The following is a 12423-nucleotide window of genomic DNA, read 5'->3' as shown; positions in this document are numbered from 1 at the left end:
TGCTTCTGATGAGCTAATGTGAATCTTGCATATTCAGTATATTATTTGTGCTTGTTCAGTAAGCATGGGGAGTAGCTGGCTTGGGTACATTAACAAAGATAAAAAACAGAACAGAAAAATGAAATGGTGATTTTTCTCCAAAACTTTGAGAAAAATGATAGGAACTCCACCATGCTTCCTGGGTTTTGGAAATACTTTTGTCCTGCATTAGCACCTCAGCTGCTGAACTGCTGCTGTTAGTACTCTTTAACAAAATAGCTTCTTCCCATGTAAGACAAATTTTGTGCTTCTCTGTGCAGAGAAAGTCAGCTGCCCTTGCTAGACGGATGCAAGGGGGTGGTCCACTACTGGAGTAATGGTGGTCTTCAGAAACAGAAGGCTGCTTTAAGAAAATCAACAGCAGCAAAGCGTAGTATTCCTTGAACTCAAATCAAATTGAAATTCTGCATAAGTATTCAAAATATATCTATCATTTCTTTTCTGTAGCACTTGATGACATAATCCCATACTCTCACTGGCATAACAAGGCAATTGTGAATACATTAAGAAGAATAAGGTTCAGGAAAGCTATAGGATCTAAATAAAAATGTATATTTTCACTTTGAACAGTATTTCTTAAGTGCCTCTTTCTGGTAGTACTGAGTTTTGGATTGGACTTTGGTTATTCTTTTTAAACCCAGGCCTACCAGAAAGCTAAGCAGCAGAAAGTGCATTTTTTTTCTAATAGCCAAAGGAAGAAATTCAGTGCCACATAAACTTGGTAGCTTTAAAAAAATGGAAAAAGGGAAAATATTTTGTCATTTAAAAAGATGTCCTAGTGTACAAAATGACTTATGTAAAATGTCACGTAAAACAGAATTACAGTTCATAGTAACAAAAAAATCTGGAAAATTTTATACTGAAGATAGCATTACCATTTATTATTCAGTCTGCATGACCTCAGCGCCAAAAGCAACATGTTTAAAGTCCATTTAACACGCACACAAAAAAAAAAAACCAGCCAGAGAAAGACATTTACGTCACTGTAAGAGAGAAAACAACCTGAGGTTGTGGAAGGCACATCCTGGGGACAGGACATATTTAAGCAAGTCAGCCATCCAAATACTCTGTGTATGGTCTGTCAACGGTTTACGGGCGTTAAGCCCGATTCTGTGACGAAGGAGACGGGGGACCCACGGGCCCACGTCCCGGGAAAAGGGGAAAGGGGAAAAGCGTAGGGAGATGGCCCTGAGAGCAAAGAACAGTGGCAACAATCTGAGGAGAAACAAACTAATGAACCTGACTCAGTCACTGACAGGTGCGTTTCTCAGTGCCGTTTCCTGATCATGTTGCCACTTGCAGTAGGTTGATAAAATGCCTTTGTCATCAGTGATAAGAGATTACATTTGAAGACAGGAGTATTATCTGTGCCCTGAAAACGTTGCTGTACAAATTCAGGAGTAGTTGACGAGGAGGAATTGCAGGAGGAATTAATTTATTCTGAAGCGTCATCATAATTGAGACTCATTCAAGTAGAAGAAGTTCTGAAGCCTGAATTCCTGGATGATCAATATACCTATTAGCTATTTTTACTATTGGTATACAGGGATGAGGCAACTGAAAAAGTAGAGGAAGTTAAAAAAAATAAATAAATAACTTTGGAGAAAGCAGTTTGGAAGTGAAGATCCAAGACAGGGCTCTAACTAAAAATGCCAAAAAAAGAGAAATTTTGTAAGTAACTTGTTACAGATATGGTTTCAGCATTCCTGTCCTGGTTAACTAGTCTTCTGAATATATATTTGTTGTGCAATCTGTCTCCGCTTGCTGTTGTGTAATCTGTCTCCACTTGCAGATGGGACTCCCATGGATTTCCCTCCTCCTCCTGGGAGCAGGTAGCAGAAAGCTCTCCTAGGGAAGCTGCTGCTGCGTCAGTGCCTTCGTGTCCAATGTTATTGCTTTGGTTAATTTTCCTGGTGTTTTTACTGACTGCTGCTGTTCATACTGTAACTCATGTGAATTCACCCACTTTCCCAGCAGCTTTAGCCTCAGGTGGGCTGTGGATCCCCCTTGCTTCCATTAAGTTCTGCTACTGGTGTAAGATGTTTGCACCTTATGTTTTGGCGACTGTGTATGTGACCCACCACACAAGTCTAGCAACACCTTTTTATTAGAAGAATGTTATTCTTTAGTTGGGAGCTCATTCTTCAAGTAAGCCATTGAGATTTGGCCAGCTTGTCCCCATATGTAGGTTTGTCCCATTAAAAAAAGTTGATTCAGCTACTCATTAAATCTATATGATGTCAGAGGCATTTTTCCCATTCTTTTTCCACTTTATTTGAAGGTGAACTGGGGAGCGGATATTAAAGCACTTAGGTACAGATTTATGTGCTGAATGTATTTGTCAAGCATGTAAGTGCAGTACTGAGAGAGGAACAGGCATCTATCGGAGATAAAGGTTGCCCTTTAAAATTCTGTGCTGCTTCTTTCCATTCTTCTGGGAAATCGCGTTGATTCTTCCTGAAAACTGTTGATGAGGGAATGTATCCTTCTGTGAAATTACATATACTAAAGAAACAGATGGACTTGTGATACAGACGGGCTTGTCGGGGCAAATGAGAGTATGCTTTAAGGACTTGACAAAGAAGAAGATTTCTCTTCAAGTTACTTAGAAGTTATTTCTGTGTTAAATTCTCCTTAGCAGCTGGTCTGTGGACATATTGGGCCAAAGTTTAATTTTCTGCTTTATATGATTGGCTTTGAAAGCTCCACTCATATCTGCCTTCATTACTGAAGTTAATTGTGTGATCTAAAAATGGGAGAAGGTACAGGTCTGAATACAGCAACACAGAATTGTGCTCTGGTGTTCTGAAGAAACTCTGCAGAATACTGGGCTCTGGCTTTTTCCTGAGGGCAGGGCCATGTGCGTTCAGTCCTGCAAAACGTTACAGGAGAAAATACCTACAAAGGCCATGCATCACCCTCCTTTCCCCCACTCTGGCGTTGTGACAGAGGCTAATTGGTTGATAATTGTAACAGCTTCATAACAGTCTCTTTGAGAAACCATTTCCTGTTTATTTTCCTTCCCTTCCACGAACCGTGTACCAAATCACAGTTCCAAGTATAGCCTTTTTTTTTTGGGGGGGGGGAAGAGCATTTCCAGCTCATTGGCTGAAAAAAGTAGAAGTGTATACGTATGTGTGCAGAAATGCAGTGTGACCATGGTTCTGCATTTCTGTGTCCCTCATTTACCTGTAACAATTTAGGTCAATACAGAAGAAGCCTTTAAGTTTCAAGGATGTTCCAATTTTACAAGTTGCTCAAACCCAAGCCAAGTCAAGCAATGAACAGAAGGCTCGTAAAGTAGGAGCAGGGAGGAGACTGCAGAGCTTTGTGCTGCGTTGCTGTCATGACGGGATGGGGGAAACAGGAGTCAGGGAGAAGACGATGGATTTCAGGGATCACTGCTCTAATTTTGCAACCAAGCAATGTTGCAGGAGCAAGGAGAGGAACGGGTGTGGGCAGGATTTGTGTTACTCTAAGATAAATTCTCTGCTAATAGCAAAGTTTGGAACGGTGTTTTAAGTTCACAGTCAGTGATAATTGGACAATGAAACACCTGCAGCTACAGTTTATTGACAGTGGAACGGCTTAGGCACTCATATAGCAAACTAGTTTACAAATAATCCTGCTCTTCCTTTCCCTGGGTTCATTTACTCGTGTCTCAGCTCCTACCTCTGATGCTACCTTTTTTCCCTAAGGTAAGAATGGAAAGGCATTTTGAATGTTGAATTAGTCACTTTCAGTGTTTTATTTTGCCAAGTTTACGAAGCTCCTGGTGCTGCCCACCCTACCACCCTGATGCTTTTCTGTAGACGGGCTGCCACTGCCCAGCTGCCAGTGTCCTCTCAGCAGCACTGCAGGACAAAGCGGCGGTGCTTCGCTGCACAGACCTGCAACACGGTTACTGCGTGTGCAGTGTGGACATGTAGACATTAAGTAATTAAATGCAAGGGTCAGTGCTGCCTCAAAAAGCATTAGCACCTAATGAAACTTCAGATAGGGGAAATAAAAGAATTAGTCAGCTCTGGGGAATAGAACATATGCTTTGCCAAGGAGCACTGCTTCCCAAGCACGTTTTAGCCCTATCCTACGTGTGCTGGATTATAGTTAAGTTCTACATTTGGTATTTTTTGCTTTGAAGGAATAATCCTGGGCTATTTTGCTTTATAATTATTATTTTTAATAACATTTAACAGGAAAAGTGGACAGAGTTTTCCATGAGGATTTATCTTTGTTGTCTTTAACAAATTTGAGGGAAAAGCAACTACCATTTTGGATTACTGTATAAGCTATTGTACCTGTTAGTCTGTGAATCAACTAGAAATGAAGACTAATTAAAACTGGAAAGGAAAAAAAAAAAATCCAACAATTCCACTTATTAGGTAAATAAACGGCCTGTTTAGCCCAGAGTAATGTAGAGTTGCAAGACTATCCAGATGGCTTTTACATGAAATTGTGTTATAAATGACAACAAATTACTCAAGCAAGCTAGGAAGAGTTCCAGAAAATTCTCACAACTTTGTGAACCTCAATAGGTGTTCCAGAGGAAATGCTGAACAGGTCTGGAGACACCATGAGAGGGAAGCTAAAAGCACAAGCTGCGCAACCCTACTGACACTTAGATGGTACAGCCCTTCAAACCCCAGGTCAAAGCTGTGACTTTTTCACTCACTCGTACATCTTTTGACAAAACTCATATGAAATAGCAGGCTTTTGGGTCTTAACATGCACCTGTCCCCACAGAGGCACTGTTGTATAGAAGAGTTGCCCTCTGTTCTGAGCAAATCACATTTTCACATCTGAATTCTGACAGAAAGTTAGGAAAGTGACAGACCATCTGATACTCCCTTCCACAATTTCTGTGGACAAATATGAAGGATTCTATAGCATAGGGTAGCCAGCTACTGGACAGCTTGTATCAAATTGCCTACAATTCACGTCAAGTCATATCAGATCCTGCAGTGGATCCCAACCCCCAGTTGGGATCCAGTCTGAATGCTACAAGACCCCATCCTGGAGTCAAATTCCACAGATCTAGTCGAGTCCTAAGAAGATTTGCCTTTTGTGTCCATGTGTAGGCAGAAATAATTGGGTAAAGATTACATTTCCCTGTTTCCTGTTGGCTGCAAGTGCAATGACATGAGTTGGAATCCTTTTTCTTGCATTAAGTTAAAAGGCTTCCTGCCTCAGAGTTCTTTCTTTTGTGTGGGATGCAGCACCTTTTACATGGCATGGATAGGAAATTAACAAGGTATTAAAACTGTCAAAAGTGACAAAACACAGCATGGTAATTGCCAATTATTTTCATTGCCCCTGAAAGTGACAGAGAGGAGCAGAAATATGGTGGCATATAAATCTGTGTAAATTGACACAGATGCAGAAATGGTAATTGGGAAGAGGTGTGTGCATATTTTAAAACAAATGCCCTTTGCATTTTAATCCCCCGTTCTTGTTTTACAGAAAGAGATGACAACCAGGTTGTGTCACTGAAGAGCCACTGACTGAAGAAAACTAAAGTCCAATTTCCTCCTTGCTGCTGAGTTCCAGAACATGGCAGCCCTTGCAGAATGAGTCTGCTTTCAATCCAAGAAAGCAGTAAAGATGGGAGCTGCAGTTACTTTCGCAAAAGTTTCCCACTACTGTCAGTGTTCCTAACCCTGAGTATGCTGCTAGGAACCTCATCTGAGCGACGTGGATCACTGAGGGAAAGAAGAATCGACTTCCTATTAATCCTAGCTCCTTCATTAGGGTTAAGAACCTCTTCAGCCACAAGTAATGACTGACCATGTTCCTGCTGCTAAAGCTCACTGAAATTTGGGTCCCTGGGCTGACCTCCAGATCTGTTGTATTCAGATGAAACTATTACTAGCTACAGTGTTGTTTTCTTTTTCTTCTGTTCCTCAGTATGTGCTTTGTTTCCTAAGTGAAGTGGAATATCAAGTCAGTCTGGAGTGACAGAAGACTTACAGCCCTGAGCATCTCCCATCCATCACCAGGCTGCTCAAGGCTTGGCCACTGTTCCCAAACACCAGAGAGCCTTGTGTTTCCAGGAACACAGCCCCGTCCTTTTGCTGATCGTAGGATCGTTTGTGTTGGGAGGGACCCTGAGAGGTCGTGTAGTCCTACTCTCCTGCAATGAACAGGAACATCTTTGGGGACATCAGGTTGCTCAGAGCCCGCTCTAGCCTGACCTTGCTGACCTGATCAACAGCTTGTGCTTCAATGCGATTCCTAATGGGGTGACAGAGGGCCAGCCTCTGATCTCAGCTACACGAGCGGAATCCAGACACAGCTCTGCAATGCTGATGTCTTGTCTTCAAAATCTTACTGTGACTGACAGCAAATCTGCTCAGTGTTTCTGCATTGCATAAGAATGGAACTATATTGTCAGCATTTTCCTGAAATACCGTACAAAGTGCACCCGTGTGTCATGTAACTTGATGTCCTCTGATCCCCTTAGAGAAAGGACAGCTCTCATTCACCCTAATGTTTAATCTTTTCAGGGGAAAAGAAATTTAATATTGGTAACTGGGAGAAAGACGCAGTAAAGATGAATAGTGTAACAATCAGGCCAGGAGGGACTGAGCAAAGGACTCTCTTGCATCTGAACTGTGTTCAGCAGTGTGGCCTTATTTCTGCACTGGAGTAATAAATTTTTACCCCCAGTCCAACTTAACTAACACATTGGTGAACAGCCTGGAGGGATGTAAATGCAGTAAATCCAGTCGTCAGTGTCAAATATATCCTGATAAAAGGCTTTCTTTAAAAAAAAAAAATGAAGCAGAAAACAATACTTACCAGATTGCAGGAGAGATTTAGCTGAATAAATGGGGATCAAATGGAACACACACCTATGTATTCTGTGCCTTCTGATGAATTTTGCACATTTTTGTTATTGTGAAAGATTACTCTTTCCTGTTTAAGTGCTGAACCCTATTGCTACCTTCCTTTCAAGTGAGTTAGGTATGTTTACTTCTTCTGAGACATTATCAGAAGGAAATGTCATGGAGTATCCAGTGATTGGAACATTAGAAATAGAGGTGTAGCAGCACTTAAGGATAACCACAACCCTTTTCTAATTCATGTTGTGGTATATTCTGACTTGCTTGCTTGCCTAGAATAGAGCTTATAAATGTTAGTGATCCTGTTCTTGCTGGGAGAAATGCCTTTTGTCTGTGAACATTCAGCATAGCTAGGTGGAGACTTTTCTGCATCATTAGAATGATACAAGGAGAATTATGCTTTGCTTTCAAGGAAGTAGGCTGAAGCATCCTTCCTCTTTCAGTGGTCTTTTCAGTTAGGTTAATTCTTTGTGGGTTGCACAACATAACATTTCTGGGGTGCTAGCACTTGGGAGGGATATAACTGTCTTGTGGAATTCATTGCCATAGCTACTGCTGACCTTAGCTGCTTCATTTTAGAGATGATGATAAATGTTGTGTCTTTGGAAGAGGGCTACATGGGTATGTGTGGAATTACAACCTTGATTACATCTGAAAGGGTTTCTTATACCTTTTTCGAAAGCCTGTAGGTCATTGTCCTGTTGGAGCTGGAGCTGTATTTGATACAGTGTACTTGAACTTCACTGTTGCCAGTTCCCATCTTCTGTTCCTATGGCTGGGAAGTGCTGCAGTGCTGTATTTGAAAGATTAACATAAAGGTCAAAGTGCCATTACATAAATTGAAAAACATAATACTTTATGCATAAAATAATCTATCCTTCAGTTTGTTGTGCTACTTACCATATGCTGTTTTGAGTCTAATTACTGTATGATGTCTGGAAATGCAGCAGAATTTGTTCCCATTTGCTTTGAATTACTTTTGAATGACCTTATAAATGCATTAATCTCAGTGTGTTTGCAGAAGTTCTTTGCTGGAGTGTATTTATTTTTCTAAAACTGTCTTTCAGTTTCCTAAACTCTTGTGTTTCCTTTTCTAGCACACATTACAAGGTAAAGGCAGGAAAACGCACTATGGAACCCTAGAGGACCTGTGTTGGCCATGGCCAAAATCCTGAGGAGTCTAATTGGAAAAGGCATTCCAACCCAGAAGCTTAACCACCACAGGATGCACTTGGTTTGGTGGTTTGCTGTGGTGGGAAGGAGGTGGAGTTTTGCTCCAGGTTGTGTTTTCTCTGTAAGCACCGAGCTCTTTCTGTCAGCCTCACTGGTGCTGGGACAGGCACTGGCCCAAGTCCTGCACGTAGGCTGCAGGGCAGAGGTCTTCTGGCACCCTCTTCACTTTACATCTGTACCAGGCTAAGTGCAGTGTGATGCCTGGGCATCACAAGTCTGTTGAGTTGTGTTTGCTGTGGAAAACACCAAAAGCCAAAGTGAAACTTGATAGATGATGAAATAAAGTTCCTCCAGATGGCAGGGTTGGGCCCTTGGCCAAGTGTCTCCCAACAAGTACTGCTTTCACTACAGAGTTATCCTGCCCTGGCCTTGTCATCTTATGCCATGGGCCATTTCTCCCTTTCCTGTGGTTGGTATTTGATATCCTGTTATGAATAATGTCTGGAACATGGCATTGCTACATGAATGTGTCAGGTTACTCTTCCGCTGGAGGAGAGATGGGCAGCAGACTGTTGGATGCAGATCTGAGGGATTCCAGCTTCATCAGCAATCTGCTCAGGGGCACATCCAGATGAGTCTTGTTTGGGGTGTTGATCACAGGTCCCAATTTATGTGATTCCTGAGGATACATCACAAGAAATGTGTTTTAAATGTGACGGTATGCCAAGGCATGCATTTCACCTACTGAGAAAATCTTTCTACTTGACCTTACCATTTATGTGTCTTCCTAATCATTCTCCGGCGTGTGTCCTAGGAGCATTTCATATGGTTCTGGAACTATGTTTTGTTTTGCTTTATTTCTTTTACTTGCCTTTCAATGAGATCTTTTTTTTTTCTTACCTAGAAAAAGTCCTGTGAGTCTGGTAGCTGTCTTAAGAGATATTGTTCGTGCTGAGCTTCAAGGCAATCTAAGTAGGATCACTTCAGTTGATAGAGGCCACAGTCAGCTTTACTTCATTGTGAAGGGCTCCCGTGCCCAATGAATTGCCTTTAGTGATTAAAGACTTAATAGGTTTCATTGATTTGTCTCTGTCATAAGGGATTTTGTAACAAACTTCTGCTTTGTGTGAACATAGGTTAGTGCTGGACTGTAGCGACAAATCTAACGTGAAAAACATCTTAGCCTCCCTTAGGTTTAGTGAAAGATGGAGTTCCAGGGACTAGAAAGGGAGGCTTTTTAGCAGCAGTGAAATTGATTATTTTGTTTTGGATCTGAGAAAAGGTGGAAACTTGAGTTTTTCCAAGAACTCGAGCTATAAGCACCAAAACTTGTTACCATACAAGGTGGTCAATTCTGCTGACCAGTGCATTTGTTAAGAAGAGGGCAGAAGGACAGGAGAAAAACAATTAGCATAACTCAGTCCTATTTACAATCACTGGAGACATGGAGAAACCTAAGGAGTAGACACCATCACAGCAATCATTCGCGTTCCCAGGGCTGTGTGGAAGGGACACAGGGAGAGTGGTGCCCTTGGTGGCTGATGAGCAAGTATCCACAGTACTGTTAGTGGTAGCCTTTCAGGTCTTCATCATTCTTATGAATTAGGATTCCAGGTTGTTTCCAGCCAAAGTATCTGCCTCTCCACCAGAGAGATCTGAATCGAGCTCCAGGGACTCCAGTTACGTTCTTTCCAAAATACAGAACAAGGTCTTCAGCAACTTTATACTTAGGTTGAACAAAGTCTATGTCCTGGAGCCATCCCACAAGAGACTATGCCTTTCTTTTGTGTTTTGTCTTCCCTACATGTTCTTTCCTTTCCAGGTACCTGCTGGCACTGCAAAGCAGGATGCACTATATGTAAGATAAGAATATACTTGCTATTATATAACACATTTAAATTGTTTGAGGACGGGGATAACGCTACAGGATCAAATATGACAAGTGGTTGGTGATCAGAGTTCATATATATTGAAAGATTTTAAAGGCATTTTAATAATTATACAAAAGGTTCTAAGGGCAAAGCAAGTCAAATCAGTGGTAAGAACCTGGTAGTGAAACACATTTAGATCCAAAAGATCAAAATCACTTTTTCATGTATTTTTTACTAATGAGAGAAGCAGAGGATTTCAGGGTTTAATCAAGTAAGTTGGAGCTCTTAAAAGTAGTTGTTTTTTTTCTGTTTTAATAAGTTTTCCTTCCTGTTGTAAAGATAGATATAATATAGCAAAGAGATAATACAGTATTCTTCCAGGGGAAAAAAAAATGAATTGCTTTTTTTGAATTGTCGTGTGTGTATGTGTGTATGCGCACGTGTATGTTTCGATGGGGATGCAGATGTGCATTCCCAGTGTGTAAATAAGTACAGATACATGTCCTGAGCTTTCCCATAGAATATGTATTTTTCTTTTGCTATGTTAAGGGGATATTTCTAACAAATAAGTGCTTGATTCCTTTTCCTCCTGTGTGAATCAGTGTTGTTTGATACATATTTTTTTTTAATGATGTCAGATATGTCTTAGACTCTTTTTGTTCTGTTTGTCATTGAATGAGGTGCAACTGTACGGGAAGAGAGACCAACACTAACTGTTGTAGGCATTAAAAGAACACCACAAAAGATTATTTTTCACATCAGTCCTTAGTAGGTGAAGCTGTAAAATCCAAATATCGTGAATAAACGAAATGTAATCTTGAGGAGTGTTGTGAAGTTGTTTGGAATCTTAACTCTTTGGAGAGGAAAATGCACGTGGTATTTGTACTGCAGGATAAAATTTCCTGGTAGGCTCACAGAAGTTAGAGACAACTAAGATCAGTCACAGCTGATGATCCAGCTTCCACACAACCCTCTGGCACTGGGAGGAGATCAGGGCAAATGGAGCCGATGTCGGCTGGCCATGGGAGTATGTGAGTGGCCCTTCTGTCAGTCTGCTGGCCTGCTGGTCCTCACTCATTGTTCTTCAGGCTCAGGCAGCTGCTGCTTTGCCATTGGTTCCTGATGGGATAGCCCAGGTCAAGAGGGATGGGTAAGTGGCACCAAGCCAGCTCAAGGCAGAATTTCATCTCCTGACAGCAGAACTAAGGAGCCTTGGTTGGGTTTTGTCTGTCACGGAAGGAAGTGGAGGCCTGAGACAAAGACAGGAGCTATCTGCTGCAGATGGACTTAGAACTCATTGGACTGTCCCTTTTGTCTTTTGTCCTGATTCCTGTAACCATATATGAAGCATACGTGTGTGTATGCTGTGCCAGAGCACTGCTGGAAGGGAAGCTGGCACTCAAGGGACCTGTGACACTGCAGAGAGATGGGGAAGTCAGACACGAGTCATTACAGAGCGGAAGGGGAGCAAGCTGAAGGAAAGGAGGTTAAGGATAGCTATGGGATAGGTTGGGCTAACAGGAACCTCATGAGATCAACAGGGAGAGGTGTAGAATCCTGCCCCTGGGGAGGAACAACCCAAGGGCGTGCTGCAGGCACTCGGCTGTAAAAGAGCCTGGCAGAAAGTGACCCGGGCTCCTGGTGGTCTCCAAGGTGACCATGACCATAGTGGCAGAGGCCAAGGCATCTGGGCTGCATTAGCAGGAGTGTTGTCAGCAGCTCAGCCTGGAGGAGGCTTGTATACCTGTACATCCACAGGTATAAATACCAGCTGTGCGCCCTCCACAGCTGTATCACCATCAGAATCTGTTCTGCTGCTGCCATTTTGACTGTCCAGGCAAGAAGAGACATCCACCGTCAGGGGAAGGAGCTGCTTCTCTGCTTCATGCAGCTCCTGTTATCCCAGCCTGGCTCATGGAAGCCACCTCCTAGGCCAGGTGAGGAGTGAAGCAGCAGGGGACGGTGTCAGGCTGGCTGTGACAGCCCGCACTCCCTCTAGCACTGGGAAGCTCTGTCAGCTGCATCATCTCCATTGCATATGCAATACTGTGGCACTCCCTGCTGCTGCACAGCAGGGGGCAAAGCAGAATTCATCCTCTCTGTTCTTCATGCTGCTCTTTATGGTCCTCTGAGCCAGCATAAAGCATAAGTGACTCAAACTCAGCAGGAGATGCTTCAAAAAACAGAGAATTCTGCCTGATTAACAAAGCAGTTCTGACATGCAGCAGGTGGACCTCATGATTCGAGCCCTTGGATTGTGTTTAGTGGATCACAGCAGTTACAAGCAATTCAAGTAAGTTGCATGGTAATCCAAACACACACCAGGTGCATGTGTACCATTAGTAGCAGAGTGAAAACCACACGTTACTCACATCCCTAAAAGCCATACAGTAATTAATAATGCAGTAATTACTGGCCATTCACCAATAAATATGGCACAAGGAGTGGTGGTAGTTAGAAGGGGAAGGTGGCATCTCATTGTATAAGGAGTAAATCAA

General features: G+C 42.3%; 1 protein-coding gene across 7 annotated transcripts in view; it reads left to right on the top strand.

The window, feature by feature from the left end:
• MOB3B (MOB kinase activator 3B) overlaps window positions 1-10746 on the top strand; it is a 92860-nt gene extending 82114 nt beyond the window's left edge. For all 7 annotated transcript variants that reach the window (XM_021380695.1, XM_021380701.1, XM_021380699.1 and 4 more), the window contains one exon: window positions 5500-10746. In XM_021380695.1, coding sequence (XP_021236370.1) covers window positions 5500-5529 — 30 coding nt within the window. In that variant the 3' untranslated portion in view covers window positions 5530-10746. The remainder of the gene's footprint in view (window positions 1-5499) is intronic.

Source organism: Numida meleagris, chromosome Z (genome assembly GCF_002078875.1).
Source record: "Numida meleagris isolate 19003 breed g44 Domestic line chromosome Z, NumMel1.0, whole genome shotgun sequence".
NCBI lineage: Eukaryota > Metazoa > Chordata > Aves > Galliformes > Numididae > Numida > Numida meleagris.
This window is presented reverse-complemented; position numbering and strand designations above follow the sequence as displayed.